Below are 23,844 nucleotides of genomic sequence, written 5' to 3'. Positions count from 1 at the left end.
CCATACACTCTACATTTGAGTTTTTCTTTTGTCTCCATGTCTCTGGCCCCTCTTGTGTTTTGCCTTGAGGCACATCTTATGGCAAAAAGGTGAGCAAGAAAGCATACCTGCGAACACGCACATCAGATTTCTTCTGACAACTTCCGTACATGTCAGCATTTAACAAGGCAGTAATTGTCAGTCCTCTCTAAGCCCTTTTTGAAAGCAATAAGGGAGGCTTTTACTATATTCATTTATTGATACTCTTTGTGACTTTTGTTTCTGTGTAAACCACAAATGCACATTTACCATCTTGTTCAGCATAGTTTTCATTGTAATTATCTTCCTCTCTGTTGTTCTTATACTGGAAAGTTGGTTACAGTTGCTTGTGAATGTAAGCATTGATTGATGAGTATCAGTTTTCTGTGATACTGTCCCTGGGTCTAAGTTCCAGCCTTTTTAGTAATTCCCTTGAGATAAAGCTGTATTAGAAGTTGTTACCCTCTTAACTGGAAATCAGCCCACATCACTTAATTTCATTAGTATTGTTGACTGTCATGCTAACCACCACTTTGAAAGTCGTAGCCCCAATTCACTCTTAGGGAGATTTCAGCTCTGAGCATCTCTGCATATATGGGCCCATTCTGGGGCATGACTTCCACTGAGCTCCAAGCATGAGCTAGCCGTGATGTCTCCAGACTGTTTCTCAGCGGGATTCAACACTGTCAACACCTTCCTGAAGTGCTTGTTGTATTTGGATTACATGACTATGGTTAATGTCTTCATACTTCTCATTTCCCCAGCAAAACTTGAGGGCAACTCCCAGCCCCTCTTCAGACATTTTCAACATTAAATTCCCTCTCTATCAGTGTCATCTCTCCAAGAGACCAAAACTACCTCTCTGGGCAAAGAAATGATAGTTATCACCAGCTCCCAGCATTTACCTCTCTTGATGATGATATTGCCAAGCACATGTTTAGTCTCAGGTGAGGGTTTTCAGACTGTTGATTCTACAGGAGCATTCCTGCTCAGTTTGCTGGCAGCTGGCTTAGATTGGGATGTGGCCTGCTCGACAGCAGGACATATTTCCAAGCATAAAAGTACTCAGGATCCCAGAAATAATAAAGCAGATAGGGCATCGATCATTTGGAAGTTTTATTTAATCTGGAGACATATCCATGATCCAAACAACCATAGACTTGGGTTGCAGTTTCCCTCGTCTCTCCCTGAGCTCTCAGTTTCCTCATGCATAAAATAAGGTGACTGTAAGGAATAAATGAAATAACTCATGTGAAGTGCTTAGCATGGAAATAACTGAACCATAGCAAGTATTCCGTAAATGAGAGATCTGAATTCGAGACAGTTCCTCCACATTCACAGAAATGCCAGAAGAGGCTCTTGTTCTCATCTCTGGAGTGGGAGTCCCCTCCCTGTAATTTAATGATCTTATTGAATTCTCTTATTACTGTTGACGGACTTAAACCACTTGAACCTCACGTCCTAATATTAGCTCTTTTGCCATTGTCTTCTGTTTCCATGCATGGAATATTTTCTTCACTATTCTGTTGATAAGAATAGAGCAAGATGCTCTTCAGAGTTCATCTTTTCTATCCCTTAAAGCAAACAGCACCAGGCTTTCAAGAGTTGGAAAGATTGCAGATGAATAATGTGTTCTGATTTTGTGTCATTCCCCAGATGACTTTGTGGTGCAAAAGCCAGAGCTCAGTACTCCCTCCATTTGCCACGCCCCTGGAGGAGAATACTTTGTGGAAGGAGAAACGTGGAACATTGACTCCTGTACTCAGTGCACCTGCCACAGCGGACGGGTGCTGTGTGAGACAGAGGTGTGCCCACCGCTGCTCTGCCAGAACCCCTCACGCACCCAGGATTCCTGCTGCCCACAGTGTACAGGTAAGTGACACCTTGCCTTGTGGGTGCTTGGTGGGGAAGGATGCAGCTCTGGGTGTTGTCATTCTCTGGGACCCACAGGGCAGGATCAGCCCCATATCGGAGTGTGCCAAACCCAGTATCCCATCAGGAACAGCTGGCAGCCTGCTTCTTGCATGTATTCTCTTTATCAACCACCTATTTATGCAGTCAGCATGCCTCACACCTGAGATGACTGTGAAACAAAAAAGGAGACTGTTTCTCTCACCATTTTTTTTCCTTAACCCTACATCTCAAACTCGAGGAGTATACCTAAGTAGAGAAAGTCCCACTGCACCAAATTAACCAAACGATTCTGTTAATGTGAAAAGTCATCTGTATGTAACAAATAGGAAGAACAGTTATTGATAAATGATGTAAATAAAATTCTTTGTAAATAAAATTCTTTGAAATCTAAGGGTGGTGAAGAGACTTTGAAATATGCATAATGCCACCCCCTCAAAGTTGGGATGATTAGTAAGTTAATGCCAAAAAGCATTAAGTGACTAGCACTGCATATGTATAAGGAGTGCTATTATTTTCTACTTTTTATTTCTCAGATAATCTGACCTTAGCAGGTAAATGTATGGCCATGAAACTTGTTAGAAGGAAACCTGTCAAGATGTTAATCATAAGTTACTGGTTTTATATAACTTTAGTAGTACTTTTAATTAACACTAGATGCGACTTTTTCAAAAGATATTTAAATATAAAATTACCAAATTGACAGAACAACTAGTTTTATTTTGTTGTTATTGCTTCTTATTCCCATATTTCAACTTAAATCAATAACCATTTACTTTCTAAACATATATTCTTAGAGCATTTCTGCTCAGCAAAACATAAACCCTTGTATTTTATTACTTTTTTTTTTTACATTGTATTATCTAGTCAGCTGGCCAGAATCTGTTGTTCCGTCATTATGTGCAGCATCATCAGTGTCTAAATTTTTTATAGGTTTATGTTGATGGCATTTTTGGAATTGATCAGATGAACTTATAGGGATAGCCACATTACTGGCTGTTGTCATCATGCACGGCAGCCCAAGTATTACCATTTTAGTACAGAACTGTTAATCTGAGAAGCTTAATTAGCACTACATCTTTTCTAGTATAAGAAATAGTTCATATGTGTTACATTTTTAGGATATGCATGACCTATGATTTCCCAATTTGTTGTCCTCACAATTCACTCAGATTCAAACCCTACTGATGTTTTTTGTTAATATATAGCAGTGACTTTACTTACATCACCTTGGTAGAAACTACTTAGAGTGATCTTTTCCTTGGTGATAATGAATTTATATACTTTTAGCTATTCAGTTTACAAATATTTGTAGAATGCCTGAATTGAGCTATGGGGATTCCAAGGTTAATGAAAACAGACATGATTCCTGTCCTGGAGCAATAGCCAAAAAAAGAGCCAAACAATCCAATATTCCACATTAAGTCAATAATGATAAAGTAAGAGGCGTGCCTTGAAAGGGAAGATTCAGGAACATAGGCAATCCGGGAAACTAAAGCAGCAAATACCCTGGGTGCTATTTGTGTTAGGATCTGAGTGATGAACTTAGGGATTGACTAAGGGAGTGGCACTGGGGGAGGAAATGCCTCCAGGACCACTAGCTCAAATTCATTGATGGGACACTTTACTGAACTCAGAGGTTCAACCCATAAAGAGAAGGAGAGCTATGTGGAGATGAGAACCTCTGAGTATGCTAACGTGGGTGGCATGTGCAGAGGCCCATGGGTTCTAGCCAAGCAAGGCAGTGGTATTCCTGCATTCCTTTCCATCTTTCCAAAGAACAGGCAACCCCTCACGTGCCTGGCTTTGACTTCTCGTTCATTAACTTAGGCCTGGATTTTTTTCTTTACCTATAACTAATGGATGTTTCTGGGCCTTCTCATTCATAGTTGTATTGAGATATAAAAAAATAAAAAGCCTTAAAACTCAAATTATCAATTTCTTCCCATCACAGTAATTCTCAACAGTGGCATTGATAAGTGGCATATTACACATGTAGAAAAATACCATCTCTAATCTTAGGACACTTGCATTCTAAAATGGCCCAAAAGTCGTAGCTCCACAGTGGGATAACAGCTTCCAAAGGGTCATATCCCTCATGATGCTTCCATCTGTAGGATGCCTTGTCATTTCCTCTCTTCAGCTTTCCCTCTTCCCTGGCCTGGTTTAAAGCAAGGTATGGTGAGGAAATGAGGAAAGATTGCACATCACTGCAAGTGAAGCTACTTCACCAGCATACAAAAGGGAGAGGGTAAAATAGCACTTGTTTCTTTCCATAAGTTTAAAATTTTTTTTCCTTTATTTTTAGAGTTGGAAAAAAGCATGGCAGAGAAGAGAGAGGGAGGTAGAAAATAAAAAGAATAAAAGAACACCAGTGAAAACACTGGTAAAGATCAAATAAAGGAGTAAACATTGGGAAACAGAAGTGTAAAGAAAAGGGTCTAGGGCAGGAAAAATGAGAAAAGAGGCCCAAAGAAGGGAGATGCTATGGGTAAGATTCCAAATGACATTGTCGCTCAGGCTTGGGCCAGGAGCCTCCTGCCTGGTGGAAGGAAACCTGCAGACTCTACCTCGGCTCCAGCCCTCATGCCGTCACCGCCAGGGTATCCTGATGTCCTCTGGGTTCTTTCCAGGCTTCAGTGAGAGCCCTGCAGATTCCAGGCTATTTGTTTCACTGTCATTCCATAGCTTCATCACTGCTGTCCCTTCTTGTTCTTTTCAGTTTTTAGACACAAGGTTGGGCAATGCTTGCATGAGCTAAGTTAACATAAGTCACAAAAACCTCACGGAGATTTGCAGGGCCTAGTGCGAACAAGAGAGTGTTGTCCTTATTTCTAGCCAAAGCAAAAGTTAGCAATGGTCAGTCTCTTAAAGAAGAAATTATCCCTAGACATAGATAACCACAAAAAGGTCATTGAGAAAGTCATCCCATCTTGCCATCTCTAACCTATGTGGATGGGATCTGTGGAATCATATCTGAAATAGGACTTAGAGTACATATGGAGCCGTGGAACCAATGGCTGTTCTTCAACTTATGCCTGCTGTCTTTGGGACTAGTCATAGGAGATACAGTTACCCAGTTTAAAGGAGAGGGTATGGGCCGATCCCATTATGTTGGCTTCCCTGTCCCTCGGAGAAGGTCCACAATGAAGTAACTGCCTTGGTCCTCAAAAAGGCCCTTCTTGTCACATCCTACTTATTGGCTGTAGGGTATATTCATGAGGTGGATAGAAGGAAAAAGTGGCATGTAGAGCTTCTGGATCATACGGTAACTACATGTCTCAGTTGTTTGTGGTTCTTGGCTAAAAATAACAGAGCTCATGAAGTTGGTTCTGGGAAGAACATACGACAACTCTTTCGACTGTGTATGCATTAAGAAAATGTGGCCCTCTTAGAGGTTTGCTAGGTAGGACTGTCGTGGCTGTCTAGACTCTTGAGTGGTGAAGTTGATTAGAAGTGCTCTTTTATCAGTGGGATTATGACATTTCTAAACTAGAAACCGCACCCACTTACATTTTCCTTTCTGATATCTCAATCATATTGCTGCTTGAAGTTACAATTTTCATTGATTTTAATGGAAACCAATGCCCAAAGTGATATCTGGATTTTCTGGTGACATTTTCTGTTGCAAGTTGTAACTAGATCTGGGGACTTTCAGGTCTCAGTCTTTAAATAGCAAAGACACAGATGATTTGCACATGATTTCTCTGTGGTTGCATCCTTATGAGTGATTTAGATTTCTTATCTTTCAGCCATTAATGTGAATTCCTGAACACTGGAATGTTGCATATAGGTGGTTTTTGGTAGTCTGGTACAGTGAGAATTTGTCTGAATATTGATTGGTCAAAATTGCATGTGGCTGCAAGTAACAGAAAATTCAGCTACAATTTTTAAGTAAATAGAGGTTTATTTTACGTATATGACAAGACATTTGGAGGCAGATGTTAATCAGCATTGATTCAGTGGCTCAGTGGGGTCAAGGCCTTTCTCTTCTGATAGGGGTGTCACAGCCGTGATCAATGCACTCCTATCAAGGCAGGAAGAATGTGGAAGGATGATGGCAGAACATATCTACCCTTCTTTGAAGAAAGTGAAAGCTTTCCCAGAAATCCCCTTGTTAGCCATTAGGTCCCACTAGCTACAGCTGGATGACGGGGCCACCCTAGTTTCAAGGGAGCCTAGGAAAGCAGGGAACAGGATTGTCCCTTACATGCATTGTAATCCAAGTCCTGGGACTACTCCAAAGAAAACCAGGATTTCATTAAGCTAAGGAAGAAAGAGTGGATGTTATGTAAGCAACTAACAGAATAACTGTGACACCTCTTTTTTGATCTTTGTTATTTTGTTTAAAAATTTAAGACCCTTCCTGAATCAGACTTTCTGATTTGTTACTGCGTCATTTATTTAAGGAGGCACCCAAAGCCATCATGACTGGGTGTGCTTTGAAACACACTATGTTGCATAGTTGCTGGCCAACAGCATCTTCTTTGCTGAGCTATATGTTCATTTTTCCAGATCAACCTTTTCGGCCAGCCTTGTCCCGCAATAACAGCGTACCTAATTACTGCAAAAATGATGAAGGGGATATATTCCTGGCAGCTGAGTCCTGGAAGCCTGACGTTTGTACCAGCTGCATCTGCATCGATAGCGTAATTAGCTGTTTCTCTGAGTCCTGCCCTTCCGTATCCTGCGAAAGACCTGTCTTGAGAAAAGGGCAGTGTTGTCCCTACTGCATAGGTAAGACCAAGAAAAAAAAATCCTTCATCTCTGCCAGTTGTCACTAAATCTGTATTGACAGCCAATTGCTTAGATCAATTAATATTTTTGAAACTGTTTTTTTTCCTGCTTGACATGTCACACAGATCCAGTGTAGCAACATTGAGCAGAAGAAAGGTATGGAAGATGTACTCCCAAGAGGAGGTGCCTTAAGAATGAATAAATGAGGCCAGGCGTGGTGGCTCACGCCTGTAATCCCAACACTTTGGGAGGCCAAGGCAGGTGGATCACTTGAGTTCAAGAGTTCAAGACCAGCCTGGCCAACATGGTGAAACCCCATCTCTACCAAAAATACAGAAATTAGCTGGGTGTGGTGGCACACACCTGTAATCTCAGCTACTCCAGAGGCTGAGGCAGGAGAATCACTTGAACACGGGAGGCAGAGGTTACAGTGAGCCAAGATTGCGCCACTGCACTCCAGCCTGGGTGACAGAGCAAGACTCCATCTCAAAAAAAAAAAAAAAAAAAGAAGAAAGAAATGTTCTCTGAGAGTGTCATAATGTTATAGCACTGTCATGTTCTATCAGGCTCCCTTGCCAGTTCAGGGTTTTCAATTTCAGAACTCTCTTTCTCCAGCCTGTTTTTTACAGTGGGTTTTTTTTTTCTTTTTTTAGACAGATCAAGCAATTCTCCTGCCTCAGCCTCCCTAGTAGCTGGGATTACAGGTGCCTGCCACTTCGCCTAGCTAATTTTTGTATTTTAGTAGAGACGGGAACAGTGGTGTTTTTTTCCAGACAGAAATACCATGTCTCATATTAGAGTCCACTTAGTGTATAAAGCTTGCTGCTGCCTTGAGATCAACTAAATATGAGATATTAATTTAATCTCCCAGTTGTTCCTGTCTTCTGGCACTTAATGGATTCTGTTTCAGCCACGTGGTTGTCCCTGTCAGTGGCCTAGGCACACAGAGTGAGGCCTGAGTAACTCTAGAGCCCTCTCCTTCTTGTGACCCGTGGTGGTGATGCATCTTTGTGAGCAGAGGATCTATGTATATTAGCGCCTAACATCTGGACCAAAACTAGTCCTATGGACATAAGCCAGATGCTGTTCTGAGGTCCAAAAGGTGAGACAGCTGGCAGTTCTATCAAGGACAGCCCCTGTTCCCTGGGCTTTCGCTCTCTTTTAATGCTTTTGTATCCAGTAAAGCTCAAAGCCAAATGAAAGACAATGACACGTCTCAGATAGTGAACCTATAATCAGAGTAGCAAATGAAAAATGTTACAGTCTGTACTAATCGCACATATTGTACATTTATTGTTGGGGATTTTGCACGTTTTCTAAACACAAGTCATTGCATATAGCTGGAGTGCTACATGGGGAATAAAGGAGATCTGGCTACAGAGTTTTGTGGCATTTCTGATGGATAAGCTGAGGAATGGTGGCCATAACTCAAGCTCATGAGGACATCTCTCTGTCCTTGTCTTGTGACCTCTGGCCCCTAGACAGAGCCATTCTGAGTCTTTTACTCTGCATGTTGGTCTATGAGATGGAAATGCCTGTTCTTAGGAATTTTACACAGATTTTCTTACTGTAATGGTCGAAGAGTAATAAAAGTTCTGTTTTAAAAGCTAGATTCTCTCTTTTAATAGGGTTACCATCCATATAATTTATTCTTCAAACCATGATGCTTTTGAGAGTGAAAAGGGCGCTGTTAATAATTCTGATGGGACAATAGTCATAGATCAGGAGTGTCCCAAGCAAATTGGATATGTGGTAGCCCTGCATTTTAGCACCGGCTTCTCTGTACTACCCATAAGCTTTCTAGCTCCTAAGTGGAGCCAAAAATTTATCAAGGCATGTATCCAATTTAGTGCTACTTACTTTTCAAAGAGCTGACCAAAATTCACACGACAGAATGGCACTGCGTTTGGTGAGATCTAAAGGAAAGCTATAACTAGGCTACTATTTCAGGCTGGGTAAGGGGAAAGTATAGCCAATATCCCCATAGTCATATATCAAAACTTTTTTTTTTAACTTTTTAAGTTCAGAGGTACAAGTGCAGTAAAACTTCAGTACTAAAGGAAATGGTTCACAAGTCAACCAGGGATACTTGTGTCATACTTGGGAAACCAGGGCCCAGGAGGTCTGAGAATTCCATGTTACCTTCAGAGGAAAAACGTAACAGCAGATCTCTCATGTGTTGAAAATTCTCAGATTGTTTTGTATAAATTTATTGTTGTGTTTTGCTACTTAATTGTTAAATTTGTAATTAGTAAATTATTCAACTAGTAAATTTGTTTTCATATGGTAGTAGATAATCATCTCTCACAAAACCAATTTAACAAATTCAAAATTATGAAGAGAAACCTGCAAATCATAGTACTCTATAGTCTTCCTTTTTATTTTTTATTTTTTGCCTTCATACTTTCTATTCCAATTCCTGCATCTAGATTATACATTCTTCATTGGTGTAGGAAAAAAGGACCAGTTTGGCTCAAATTTGTGATTTTGATTTTAAGTTGGACTGTAGCACTTTTGCTAAATTGTGGTTCATATGAGCTCATAATGGTATAGTGGACATTTTGATTCTGATCTATCTCCCCCCACAACTTCCCTCCCCCTCCCAAACTGATGCATGTATAATTTTATCATATAAGCCTATGACTTACCTTCAGCGGACCATGTTGGGAAGACTTAACATTTGATGAACTGTAACCGTGTGCCTTATTCACTCGTTCATCTTAATAATTTATATGTGCTGTTGCATTATTGAAATAGTCATTAAGCCCTCTGCTGTCTGCATCATATTTACTTTGCAAGTAGCATTGTTAGGCCTTCATCCTTTCTCATCTAGCCCTGCAGTGTCTAAACATATGAAGTCAAGTTCACTACTATGATATAGGGATTTCCTGTCTGACTCTCCAGTTTGCATTTGGGCTTGTTCTCTTATCAAGTAAGAAGTCCTGTCTTCCAGTCAGCTTGGTCCGTATATAAGGGTGCCAAGCCTGGCCAGCACAAGCACACCCAAAGGCAGTTGCCAGCTGTGCTTCATTGGCAGAGCCTTTATCACCATCCAGAGATCACTGAGCAAATGGAAACACGGAATCAGGCGGCATGTCTTAAAGCACCCAGTTGTTTTTCCAGTGGGCACCAAAGACCAGTGCTTGCATTGTTTCCTGTTTTAGGCTTTCTCAGTTTTAACTCAGATTATCGTCTGTTCTCAGGATCTTGTGTATCTCACTGTTAGAATGTACAGACTGTCTCACCCCAGCCTACAGTGCTGACCTCACCTTGGCTGTAGGGCTCTTCTGTGGATGAATGTTCTCCCTAATTAGTCAAATACAGATCTCTAAAAACCTCAGACTCGCAATTAAGGGACCTCTTTTATTAGTGGTCAAAAAAAAAAAGTGTGCATGTGAAGTATCCTTTTTTCTTACTGTAAGAAAAATGAAAAGTGGTGATTCTACCAAAAATAGTTTTCTGATAACAAGTATTTGTGTTCCTTTTGTTAAATTATCAAGTCACTAATGAGCAATGATAATGCTTCTCTTTTGATGTGTGAAGGCCTCATATTATGTGTGCTAATTTAATAGGATGTAATATAGACATAATTAATAGGATTGATGATTAATTTTGAAAAGTGAACAGCTTTGTCTAGTTTCTTATAATACCCATCATTAGGGAATTCATTCTTCTACTAGAAAGAAACTAAGTAGTAATTACCCATTCATTTTAATGGAACATCTTCTGATTCCCTAATTTTTTTTGTACTCTGGTTTTCTAAGTAAATACATTCAGACTTAGATTTTATTTTCATAAGCTGCCTATAATGAAGGGTTAAAGGATGAAGAACAAGAATCAAAAGTTGACAAGTATGAATCAGGTGGAGATAAAAGATCTGGTGGGAATTCTAATGGGTGAAAAGAGATTTGATATGTGGTTCCTTGTAAACAGCAAATGCCTCTGTTATGACCTATTTAGCCATGCAAGAGTGTACTGGTTTCTAAAGCATCCCATGGCCATTTCACTGATTACATGCTACATGCCTTTCTCAAACCTTGCCAGGGCAAAAATTATTTCAGTGCTTCAATGAAGTCTTTATTTCATGACTTCAAGGAGGATAGCAGACAAGTAAATTAGCAGCCCTTATGCCACACCACTCATGCCTGTGGGGATACTCATATCTCCATATGAGCCCTGACCACATCACCCTTGCTCTAATGTTCGTGTTGGTGACGCTTCTCCCCATACTGAGTGCCAGACTCTGGCAGCTTCTGGAGGGGGGACCATGAGTTTTTCAATGGAACCTCCGTGTGTCCAAGGGTCAGTCATTCCTGATCACACATTACAAAGAAAAAGTACGACTTTGATCATAAAGTCTATCTTAGGTTAATTTCAAGCCCACTTCACTGCTGCATCATACCCGTTGACTTTGGAAATCAAGATGCTCAGGTATGTCCCCCAGTTAAGCCACTCTAGGTGATCAGGACTGATGTTGAATAAATAGCTCATGTGTTGGCCAAGTCTTAAGTGTTAGTACGTAGAACATTGTTTTGAAAATTATGACTTGGCAAGAATTTGTAACTATGTGTTATTTTAGAAGATATTTCAAGGTCAGATTTTTAAAGTCATTTGTTGGCTAGAAATTCTTGAGTCAGTGTATCTTTCTCACTTCAGAAATTTTGGATGATTGATTTGTGTTTATTATATATAATATATATTTACTTATACATTATATAAAATAAATATAAGTATATATGTGGCTCATAACTTCCATGTGAACTAAGTTAAAATGTTCTGATTACATGCCTTCTAATCATCTAGTATCATTGAAGTGTTTTTAAGTGTCATATATCTTTAAGGATCTGTGAAAATGAGTTCTATTATAGGTAGATGGTACATTAAAAATTTCTTACAGGTTGTATTAATACCTCTGTATGATTAGAAGTTAGCTATTTTTATATGTATATATTTACTAATATTTGAAATGGGACTTTCACATGGAGCTGGCTTAGCTTGTGTTGTGACTGTATTTCTTCTCAATTGGCTGTGATACTTTCACTGTATAGTGATCTCCATAGTGATCTTCAACTCGCAAATGATTAAATAATATTTAACCTTAATAGGGAAATGTCTGTACCTTATATCAAGTCAATCTATTATACATTATTCCTTTTGCCTAGATTTCTGTTTATTTAAACATAACTACTAAACTGGTGTCTTAGAGATATATAACATCTCTTTGGAACATCTGTTGATCATTGTGTATTTAATTCAGCCCAAGAATCAAATATAGTAAATATTTAATTCAGGCATCTTTAAGCTATACAACCCATGAAACTTAATGTTATGCATTTTGAAACTATAATGATATGATACTGCCCACCTTCATTGGAACATTTTTCACCGCTGCTTCTCCAGTGTATTTTCTTAAAATTAAAAGCTTCTGCACATTGGAAAGAGAACTTCCCTTGGAGCCAGAGCGTTACAATCACAGCTGTGTCACACTCTAGCTTTATGTCCTGGTGATCTGATGTAACCCTAGTTCAGTTTCCTCATCTATAGGATGGTGGCAATAATAATATTGTCCTGTGCTTCACAAAAGTGCCAAGAATATTAAATGACAAAATGTACATATGCAAAAATACTTTATAAACAGTAAACACAATTTAAGTGTATATTGATTCAGTAGAATTGCTGCTCTTGTAATACAGATTGCAGCTGATCTGAGTAACATTATCAAATAGATTCTAGTATCTCACTGTTAAATGTAGCAGCTGGCTTTCTACAAGAGAAATGCCTGGATATAACATCTCAGTGATGAGCTTTTGGAGGCCGAGAATATCTTAGATAATGTTTTGGCAGTGTACCTCATCCTGCCTACTCTCATCTTAAAAAGCCCATGTCACTTTGGTCACTCCATTGTAACCCAGGTAGAAACAGTGTGCTTTCTGTAGCTCAGCTGTGTTGTGACAGTGCCCTGCCCACAAACCGCACTGTTCTTTCATACCTCTAGACATTATCAGAAGTGAGAAAATAGGGCTCATTTATTTTTGTTTATGTTGAGAGGCTAGTCCCATTTGAAGAGTCTGAACTTACTGTGCATGATCCACTGTGATTCCTGGGAACAGTGTACGTGGCATTTATCATCAGGGCGCACCCTCACTGGGAGGAGATGCATACCTCCTGCACATTCTTCAGAGCTGTCTGTTACTGTGGCCCTACATGGAGGCCTAGGTTGTCACAGTTAGTGCTAAAAAGATTGAAACGAAAGATGAAAGGTGTGATTTAAAAGAAGGGGAAAGGATGATTTTCTCTGTATTGTTTAGAGAGTATAAGAATGAAAACATTCTGGTTGTCTTGCACCGTGCTAACTTTGGAACTGGTCTAAAGTTATCACAACAAAAATAAGCAGCGTGTGATTTCAGTTTGTTTGGGTCTTAACCCTATGCCCTAGGAAGCAACTGATCTTGCTTCTTCCGTAAGCAGCTTTCTCTTCTCACTTCAGTATCCTTTCCAGGCCCCCGGCTGTGTAAACAGAAATTCAAGTCGTTCTGGTTAACTTGGGGAAAACCCCTAAGCTGCGTACGTAGTCTTTAGGTGTGCTCTGCTCCAGCCCCACATTCTTTTTTTTTTTTTTTTCTGAGACGGAGTCTCGCTCTGTCGCCCAGGCTGGAGTGCAGTGGCGCAATCTCGGCTCACTACAAGCTCCGCCTCCCGGGTGCAAGCTCCGCCTCCCGGGTTCACACCATTCTCCTGCCTCAGCCTCTCCGAGTAGCTGGGACTACAGGCGCCCACCATCACGCCCAGCTAATTTTTTGTATTTTTTTTTAGTAGAGACGGGGTTTCACCGTGGTCTCGATCTCCTGACCTCGTGATCCGCCTGCCTCAGCCTCCCAAAGTGCTGGGATTACAAGCGTGAGCCACCACGCCCGGCCCACATTCTTAATTTAAAGAGCTCTGCTGCACGGAAGGAGGCTGCACTGCTATTTCCAGAGAGATCTAACAGCATCTGCCTTCCTCTTATTTCGGTCCAGGAGGCCAAACCTGATTTTGTACCGTCTAGTGGTCAAGGATATGGGGGAAGACCCCATCACAAGAGGGCCCACCTGTGAAGAACCCTCTGGAGGCTGCTGGCAGAGTCTTCTTAACAGGACTTGGACTGTGACCAGATAAAACATCTTCTATAGGTGCAGAAACTGGCCAGTCTGGAAGGTCCAGTGGCTTCTACGTTAAGGTTTTCTTAACAAGATGGTATACCCCGACTTTTACATGGATTGCTTCTTTTAAGTCCTAAAAGAAGTTGTATTTCTTCCTCCTTATTTGGGCCACCTTGATCTTTAGTTGTTTCTGCCTGCCTTTTAAAATGACATTTTTATATTTCCAAAATTATTTCTGTGAATAATGTCCATGTACCTGTAGATGCATCTTGGATTGTAGGCCCTACTATGACATGAGACCACATTTAAAGTTGAGAATGTTTCCTTCAACAACTATCCATGAAGTGCTTAATCAACCCATAACAAATGCTTAACACAAGGAGTAAGCTCTATTACTGAGAAATTGTGTCCTCTTTCCATGCACTGGTTCTCAGCCAAAAGTGACTGTGTTTACTAGTTTGGTGAGATTTCTTTTTGTAGAAGTAGGACTTGGAAGCCTGAGCAATCACCTATTTCTTTCTAGTATGTTGAAGAAATCTGATAGGCTCTTTTAACCTTTATAAATACACTTGCACTTCCTACCCTAAGAAATAAATGAAATAAAATAAAACAAAAATGGAATTCTAAGAAAAGCCTTAAACTGTGGCCAAATCTGCTTTCACAGCAATTAAGATTGAGGCAGGGTGGAGAGGTAGGAGTCAGCCGACATGACAGCATTTACCTCATTTTTTTAAAATAAAGATGGATTAAGATCAGATTTTTTTTATTGGAAGCTAAAAGTTATAAAGTAAAAGAACTCAAAGATTTAATTAAATCAGTAAGCATTTGTTGCATTTTTAACCAGAATTCTTTAATCATTTCCTGACAGAATGACTGTGTATTAGATCTCTGCCTCATTGAAATTGTCTAGGCCCCCTGCATCTGTTTTTAGCAAGACTTCAGTTGACTTCCATCTTTTAATTCTTTTACAGTCTGTAAAGGCCTGGTGAGTCAGCATATTGAAAATCAGTCATCATCTTCTGTCTATGAGTTCTTAGTGGCCTGTACATTATTTTCTCAGATTCCTGCATCATTACAATTTTCATGTGTTTAAGTCTCTTCTTTATGTTTTTTAAAAAAAACAAGTGAAGCTAGTTTCTCAAACGGGAGGTGCTCACATTCCAGTTATTCTCCAAGTGTGGAGTTTGTGCCCAGCATGTGATCGACAATACAGAATGAAAAGCACATGACAAGCCAGGGATTTCAGTGTCTTCTTAGAAAGTGAAATGGAAGTGGTATTTTATTCCTTTGTGGCTTAGAGAGTGCTGTAATGCATTGTTACAGGTATAAACTAACATTTTAGAAGTACTTTCCCTATTCTTGCCCAGGTCAGCTATGTCACTGGTAATACTTGGCTGCCTTTTCTACCACTCCCTTTTCTAAATCTCATGTTACCCATCGTATACATGGCCCCTTTGTATGCCTGCCTAAATGACTTCACTAAAGTTTTCTGTAAATCCCTCAAACCTCAAACTTAAGAACCTAAACTGAAATCTCATGTTATTAGCAGGACCAGCTATCTGTGCGACTTTTTCCAGACACTGAGCTCATCCATTTGGATATGGACTCCCACAAAGCTGACGAGACCCTCTGGGTGCAGGAGCATCTCCTGAGGACCAAGGCTTTGAATGCCTTGTTCACGTCTGCATCCCCAGCACTTAGGATGACAGTCAGGGGGCCTTGATCTCAATGTGTGGAAAGAACAAATGCCCCCGTTATAGTACTGTGTTGGCTTGTTTTGCAGTGAGACTTACTCTGAGATTAAGAGCTGCATTTAGCTTCTTGGCCACCAGGATCCCAGAGTAAATTACTTTTCAGGACTCTAAATAGAGCGCAGGAGATTTGAAAGAACTGATGCAATTTCTAAAGCAGCCTGACTTCCTCCCAGGAAGTTACTCCCACACCAAGACTCTGACTTCATGACCACCAGATTTAGAAATTGAAGTATCTGTGTAAGAGGTTGCCTCCTAGGCAGAAATCAAGAAATCCAACTATAACATAGGTTAGAGTCCATTTTGGTTTTTATATCCTTCCACAGAGGAAAGAGGAGGAAGAATCTGGAGATGCGTTTTTGGGTTTTTTTGTTTTGTTGTTTGTTTGTTTTTTTTTCCAGAGGCTCATGTATATCCTGCATCATGGTCAGTTTCAGAGCAAGGGCTGTGCCACCACCTCAGTGACTCCTGGAATACTAAATTGGATCTTTGTAGAGGAAGAAAATAACACAGTTCTAGATTTTCCCCTAGCTGTTAATTAGTTTTATGGCATAATTAAAATAGCTCAAGAGTAAAAACAAAGTCCAGCCTTAACAGCCTGTTAAGACTTCTTTTCTTATCTTAAAAAGAGGTAAGATAACGAAGTTTAAACAGTTGAAGAAGTTAACTGGAAAGGAGTTAGCATTTCAAGGCCTTGCCACTTCTTCCTCCTCTTGTGATATGAACCAGAATTGAGGGAAAATAGGCAGGGGGGATCCCACACTGAATTTTCCAGACTCTACCACTGAAAGACATTGCATATTTTTATTGTAATCATATGTGATGCAAGATAATATTGCTCATATTTGAATCCCAAAAGAAAAGAAGATGTTTGTCTGAGCATCCCATGAGGTAAGCAACCCCATGGAAGGACCCGCTGCAGCCAGCGAAGGGCTCCAGGTCCCTGACATAGTTGATGGTGATGGCAGAAGTAAATCTTTGTTCTCTTACAGAGACTTTGTTTCTGAAAGAGGCCAAAAATCATTTCAAGCTGAATCTGACGGATAAGATAGGGGCCATAGCTGAGAAAAATAAGTAGCAAAGCTGATCTAAACCAAGGTGTAACTGTGAAATAGTAACCATCTTCTTTGCACGTTTCAAAATTGGCCCTGGATGCCATCGCAAGAGGAAAATTCCAAAGCTGTGCAGCAGCGGCAGTACCATTGCAATACGTTTACAGCCTACCAGGGCTCCTTAGAAGGGGATCATGTTTATTTGGATATATAACCCCTGATTTGTTTGTTTTAAAAATAAACTTTATTATGTTAGTGTCATACCTCATGTTTTCCTTGGAACATTCTCCTCTAATCCTCTTTGAGAGAGTGGGAGGGAGAGATTGTGAGGGGAGAGAGAAGTGTTAAACAGAGATTTTCCTAAGGAGGATCAGGAATCCTAAATTACCTAAATAACCCGCTTCCTTATCTCCACTCCTTGATAGCACTGTGTGACGTATGACGCAGTCAGGTGAAGGACAATTTATCTTTGAAGACAAAGATAAATTCGAGTCCCCATTTTCAAGAGTCAGTGAGAAGTAACAGCTTGTTTGTGTGGCACTGATTGATCTTGTCCGGGCAAGTGGCCCTTCCATGGGTTATCCGGCTTGGCACATGACAGGCAGAGGTGCTGGTGGACTGTGGAGCCAGACCCGCTGTGGTTCCCCTCCTCGCCCTGCCACTTCCTAGCTGTGCATCTTGGACAACTGACTTAATCTTGTGCCTCATTTTTCTGTGGAATTGAAACAATACCCTGTCCCATTGGGCAGTGGAGATCAAATGGCATTGACGCAGGTAACATGCTTAACACAGGGCCTGGTACGTAGTGGGCATTCAGTAAGTGGAAGTTACAATTATTATTAGATATCAAAGAACAAAACTTAATTGTCAGAATAAGCAAACCAGTTGGAGTAATAAATGTAGCCTTTAGAGTTAAATGGCACAACCCTGATAGCCAAACATAAACTGTTTTGGTTATTTTTAGTTGGATATTCCCAGTCTTTATTTCTACATCCCTCCTCAGGCTGAGTGCTTAAAGTACATTTATATGTAATCTCAATTAGATTATGTTGTTTCCCCCAAAAGACTACAGTGACTATTAATTTAATTTATAGAACCCCGAATTGCATGGAATAGCCACCACGTCTCCCTTTAAACCTGGTAGCTTCCAAAACTTCCTGATGGCGTTTTCGCAAATGGGTCCCTATGTGTCATTGAAGGAGACAGTGTATCTAGGAAAAGAAATGAGGATACTGAGCAAGGTGTTGGTGGTTCGTGCCTATAATACCAGCATTTTGGGAGACTAAGGCAGGTAGATAGCTTGAGGCCAGGAGTTCAAGACCAGCCTGGGCAACACAGTGAGACCCCATCTCCACAAAAAAAAAAAAAAAAAAAAAAAAAAAAAAAAACCCTAAAAATTATCCAGGCATAGTAGTGCATACTAGTAGTCCTAACTACTCAGGAGGCTAAAGTAGGAGGATCACTTGAGCCCAGAAGTTCAAAGAGCTATGATTTCACCACTACACTCCAGCCTGGGCAACAGAGTGAGACCCTGTCTCTTGAGAAAAAGAAAAAAGTTACTGGTTTTCCCATTGCCTACAAGGCATTCAGAGTGGTTGTTCTTTCTCATAATATCATTTTCTAAATATTCTTTTAGACAGTGATCTCATACAGTTACTGAATGAGTATTTACATAAACCCTGTATTATGCTGTAGCTCAGTATTTGATCTTTGATATTTCTTCTGTGGTTTTGATACATCAGTTGAAATTATTCTACGTAGGTCAATATCATTCAGAAAACACCACACGTCATGGCCAGGTGCTTTAGGTCCACGCTCAGTCTAAGTTCTTCCCATCATTATTCTCATGTGTGTGGAGAGAGGAAGGGAAGGAAAGAAGGAATGAAGGAGAGAGGGAAGGAAGGAGGGAGGGAGGAAAGGGGAAGGAAGGAGAGAGGCAGAAGGAAGGAGGACAGGAGAGAAGGAAGGGAGGGAGGGTGAAAAGGAGAGAAGGACGGACGGAGGGAGAAGGAAGGAAGGAAGGTGAGGGAGGGGGAAGGAGAGAGGGGAAAGGAAGGTCAGAGTACTACTTAAATTAGGCATCATTGGATGATTCTGTTCAGCCAGTTTGACATGTGCATTTTGGATACCTTAGTGAAGTCACCTCCTTTAAGGATTCCATATTATCAAGAACTTCTATCATGAGTTTCTTTTGAATGCCTCCAAATGAGTTTTTAGCCTAATAATTAGTGTGCCAGAAAATTTCTGTGGAGCATCTACAAACATAGGGAAGTGCATTTTTTAATAGACACTGAAAAATTGATTTCTGATTACAACTGTAACTTTCCATGATTACTTGACTTGATGCCCCTTGTTGAACTTTAGACAGCAGTAATGAGAAAAATGAGAAAAGTTGTTGAGAACATAAGAGATGATGCATTTAAAACTCGATCTCAGTTTCTTACTTGGGCTTGTTTCTAACACTCCCCAGTGGATTGAGATTTATATCTATGGAGTAAAAATTTTACAATATTAGGCCATTATTAGTGCCATTTATAAAGGTGCATATGCTTGAGTATTGTCTGCCCTCCATATCCATAACCACAGATTGAAAATATTTTTAAAAACATACAAATTTCAAAATATAGTATAACAACTATTTACATAGCATTTACATTGTGTTAAGTATTGTAAGTAATCTAGAGATGGCCTAAAGTATATAGGGGGATGTGAGTAGGTATATACAAATACTATGCTATTTTATATAAGGGACTTGGGACATGAGTGTCTTTGGATTTTGGTATCCATGGGGGTCCTAGAACCAGTCTCCCAAGGGACAATTGTAATTGGTAAGAAGAAAATGTAGAGACCACAGATCTGTGAGCATTTCTGTCTGTGACCTTCCTCTGGAAAAGCTCAGTCTGAAGCACAAACTGGGTCTTCATAGAGAGCCACTTCCAGCTGCCTTAGAGCAGTCGCTGCAAAGCTTGGGGCTGCTCAGAGAAAATGGCTCCTGATGCCATTATGGGCTTCTCATTGTGCCCTGAGATGTGCTGGGTTCTGTTTCTTGTGTCTATTCAATGAATTCTGACCCTTCAAGAGCTTCCCAGATGCTTTCCAGGAAGAACCCTGGGGACGACTGCCTTCCTGAGGAACTTTCCTTCTAGATGCCTTTGTAGTTTTTCATGTTTAAGTGACAAGTAGTGAGTGGCGCTGCTTTTAGAATCTGAACATAAAATGTCCCCGGATTAGTAGGTGTCATCCAGTTATCAGTCTCGTGCTCACACCCCCACCACCGGGTTTCGATTTGCCCATCTCTGCTTTGCTGCTGGATCTGCTGGTCCTTGGGGCCTCACTCTGAATCGCATTCTTGTGTGCTAGAGGGAAATTTCTGTGTGTGAAGTGTGGCCACTAGGGAGTCAGTAAGTTCAGGTACACCAGGAAAAGGCGTTGAGTCCCAGAGAAACTTCAAGGAGAAGGTTGGAAGAGGGAGGAAATGAGTGTGACAAGGGACAATGGGAAGAAGGAGCAGAATGTTTAAACTGAAATCCCTGTATATACTGTACAGACAACTAGCTCTTTTTTCCTCAAAAACCAGTTTTCTGGGGGAAAAAGACTGCAGTGAAATGAAGCTGTTTTTAAAGGAGAAATGTCCTTGTAGGTGAGAGAAATCTACGCAGCATCCCTGGAAAATGAAGGAAGTGGTTATCTCGGTGCTGACTCCCACTCAAGGATTGCAGAGGAAACCTGCTAGTTCCTTGTGATGTTGCCATTATCACTCCTTACCATTCCCCTGTATTGTTTACAAAACAGGAACTTCTTGAATCCACCTCTGTAAATAAACTCAGCTGGACTTCTTATCAATCTCTTTATCTCTTTCTAGATGACAATCTAAGGACACTTATTTAACGGGTACCATTCCCTGCGGGTTGTTGTAGTGACCACCCTGTGCTAGCCTCAGTGGCCACAAGATGAGAGCCCTGAGGGTCCTCCTAAGAAAATGAAAGACTAGGGAAACAAAAGTTTCACCAAATTCCAGAAGTCCTAAAGCATACTGTGATTATACAAAGCTATTCCCTTGATCTCTCACGTATAATAAGATCGTGTGCATTGTCACATCAGCGACTCCACCATGTGCTGTTCTTTTCACTAGAAGACACAATTCCAAAGAAGGTGGTGTGCCACTTCAGTGGGAAGGCCTATGCCGACGAGGAGCGGTGGGACCTTGACAGCTGCACCCACTGCTACTGCCTGCAGGGCCAGACCCTCTGCTCGACCGTCAGCTGCCCCCCTCTGCCCTGTGTTGAGCCCATCAACGTGGAAGGAAGTTGCTGCCCAATGTGTCCAGGTATCTAAGCCACCATCCTTCCATTTGTCAAGCTGTAATGTTGATGTAAGATGAAATCGAAGCAGAGATCGACCTGGCCCCTTCTTTCATTAGTTCACATGGCCCAAGTAGCATGTCAGGACCAGTTAGCACCTCCACCCAAAGACCCTATGGGTAACTTGGAAAACTATGACCATCCAGATGAGGGGCAGATTTTAGTTCCATGCCAGAATTGCTCTGGTTTTTTTCTTCTCATTTGCATTCTCTAAACTTTAGTATAACCAACCTGTTAATGACACCTGCCCTATTAGAGTAGCACAGTTTTAGTGCAGTGTTGGACTAGCCTAGAGAAGACGGTCCAAGATGGGACCCAGAAGGGAAGATGCTTAAAAGCCATTACACTGTGAAAATATATTAGAACCAAAGTGGAAGACCTGTATTTAAAGAATGTAGTTCTGGTTCATTCTTTTTTTAGTTCATCAGTTCCAGCCAGTACCCATACCATCCATGCAGCCTTCTCCCAAGCCCTCAGCTGAACTTCCCATCTCTTTCCACACGTAACGCAACCACTGAGTATACCCCAGCTGGCTGTTGTGAATCCCCGTGCCTGCATCTTTTCCCCACACCCCACTCTTCGTGTCTGCTGCATTATCCCTCTCATAGTTTCAAACCTAAGTCCTTCTCAGCTGCCCAGAGCCTCCCCTAGCCCTTCTCCTAGTTTCCATGTCTGCGTCTCCTACCAAAACAAATTCCTCTTTCCCCTGTGTCTAATCCCAGAAATGTAAGACCTGAGCCCTCTCCCTGGGGACTGACCCCTAGACACACAGATTTCCCAGGTGGTATAGGCCACATAGACCCAAGTGAAGGCTCACTCTAAGGATCTCACTGAGGTCCTGAGCGAGTCAGGAGCTTTTCTGTCTTACCTCGATTCTCACGTTTTCTCGTAGCATTATATTAGAGAACCTTGTTCTGTTCAATACAGGGAGCTGGGAACCATGCCAATTCACAAGTGCATCTGTACTATGCAGCTGTAAGATAGGGCAGTTGTTAAACCCAAAGAGTTTAAGTGAGCTCTGCACATGTTGGCCTTTGGTTTAGGCGTTGTGCAGACTAGCCCCAATTGATCATTTCTAAAAATGTCCATTTATCTCCTAAAAAGGATAGGATGTTCTGCCAGGTAAGGGGGTGGAACCATTTTTCAGAGCCTTCAGTTGGGTTCTCTTTATAGTTCTCCATACACACTTGCTGTGTGTATGGAAAAAACAAGTCTTAAGTGTTTTAAATGAGAATAAGAAAAAATATATGGTTTTCCACTAGAATTATTTTACCTAGTATATATTCACCTATATTTCACAAATTTCCTACCAATTTCCCCAGTAATATGCTTTTAATGATATAAATGATGAAACTTGACCTTATTTATTTCACGAAGAGTCATTTAATGCCTTCTATGTGCCAAGCACTGTTCTAGGCACTGGGGACACAGCAGTGAACCAAATAGCAGTGCACACGGAGCTTACGTTGTAGTAGGGAGAAGCCAGGCAGCTAACAGGTAAACAGTAACTAGGCAGCCACTAAGATGGGGATCAGGCTCTGGAGAAAGGCATAGCAAGACAAAGAGGCTGGGGAGAAGTGGGGCAGGCAGGTTGTTCTGTATTATGTAGAATGGTCAGGGAGCACCTTACCAACAAGATGAGATTTAATGAAGGGACCCAGAATTGCAGTTCTCATGGGGAAGAGGCAGAACCTCTGGTATAGCCAGGGCCAAGGCCCCGGAGTGGGAACGTGCTGTGCGCGTTCAAGGTAGAGCACTGTTCAAGGTGCATGTTCAGGAGGAGCTATGTGGAGGTAACTCGGTGAGCATGGAGGAGGTAAGAGGTGGGGCAGAGAGGCAGCCACAGCCAGACACAAAGGGTCTCGCAGATGAGCGCAAGATTGTATTGAATGAGATGAAACCTTGGAAGGTTTGGAGCACGGAGCGACAGGATCTGACTTACCTTTGAATGGGATTTCTCTGGTGCTGGGTTGAACATAGACTGTGAGGCATGGAAGTGAAGAGTGAAAGCAGAGAGACCAACTTGGAGGCTTTTTTAAGAATCCAGGCGAGAGATGACAGTGACTTGGACAGGGTGGTAGCCGTGGAGGTGGGGAGAAGTGGGCAGGTTCTGACTATGCCATATGAGTCGCATCAGTAGGATTTGAATATATGTGGGGAGTGAGTGGGAGAGGAGCCAAGGATGACTACGACATTTTGGTTTGGGGCATTTTTAGCTTGAAGTAGTCATTCAGCATCAAAGTGGAGCTAATAAATAGACAGTATCTAATCTGGGATTCAGGAAAGAAACTGAAAGTAGATCTACAAATTTGAAAGTTGTCAGCCATAGGTGGTTTCTAGTCTCAAGGTTTTTAAGCCTTGAGACTAGATGAGAGCACCCAAGAGTAAGAATAAATAGAAAAGAAAAGAGAGCGCAGGACTGAGCCCTGAGACCTTCTAACTTTTGGAGACTGAGCAGGTGCAGAGGGCCTAGCAAAAGAAATAGAGAAGGAGCACCAGGAATAAAGGAGGAAGCCAAGAGGGTCAGTGACATGGAAGCCAGGTGGAGAAAGGGTTTCTGGTAGGAAAGAGTAAACAGCAAACAGCTCAATCAAGCGCCACTGTTAGCCAAGTAAGATGTGATGTGGGAACGGACTTCTGCACTTAGCACTGCTGTAATGAACTTCACAGAAGTACAGTGGTGTAGGCAAAGTCTAATCAGAGTGGTTTCAAAAAAGAATGGGAGAGGTGAATTCAATTCACCTCTCCCATTGGGAGTTATGGTTATGCAACTCTCATGCAGACCATAAGTGCAAAGTTCATGAATAAGACGGACTGTGAAGTTGAGGGTCCTTGGAGGGTTTCACAGAGAAAGGACATGAGCTAGATTTTAAAG

The 23,844-nt window shown here is 41.3% G+C and overlaps 1 protein-coding gene across 6 annotated transcripts in view; it reads left to right on the top strand.

Annotated features, from left to right (window-relative positions):
• The window catches only part of CRIM1 (cysteine rich transmembrane BMP regulator 1), a 197,146-nt gene that overhangs the window by 162,714 nt on the left and 10,588 nt on the right, over positions 1-23,844 (top strand). For 5 of the 6 annotated variants that reach the window (XM_030800639.1, XM_030800644.1, XM_030800643.1 and 2 more), the window contains 3 exons: positions 1,675-1,890; positions 6,445-6,666; positions 20,741-20,935. In XM_030800639.1, the coding sequence (XP_030656499.1) occupies positions 1,675-1,890; positions 6,445-6,666; positions 20,741-20,935 (633 nt within the window). The remainder of the gene's footprint in view (positions 1-1,674; positions 1,891-6,444; positions 6,667-20,740; positions 20,936-23,844) is intronic. The other variant, XM_030800641.1, reaches the window with a different exon arrangement.

This window comes from Nomascus leucogenys, chromosome 19 (genome assembly GCF_006542625.1).
Source record: "Nomascus leucogenys isolate Asia chromosome 19, Asia_NLE_v1, whole genome shotgun sequence".
NCBI lineage: Eukaryota > Metazoa > Chordata > Mammalia > Primates > Hylobatidae > Nomascus > Nomascus leucogenys.
Note: the sequence above shows the minus strand (reverse complement) of the source record. Positions and strands in the feature narration are given on the sequence as shown.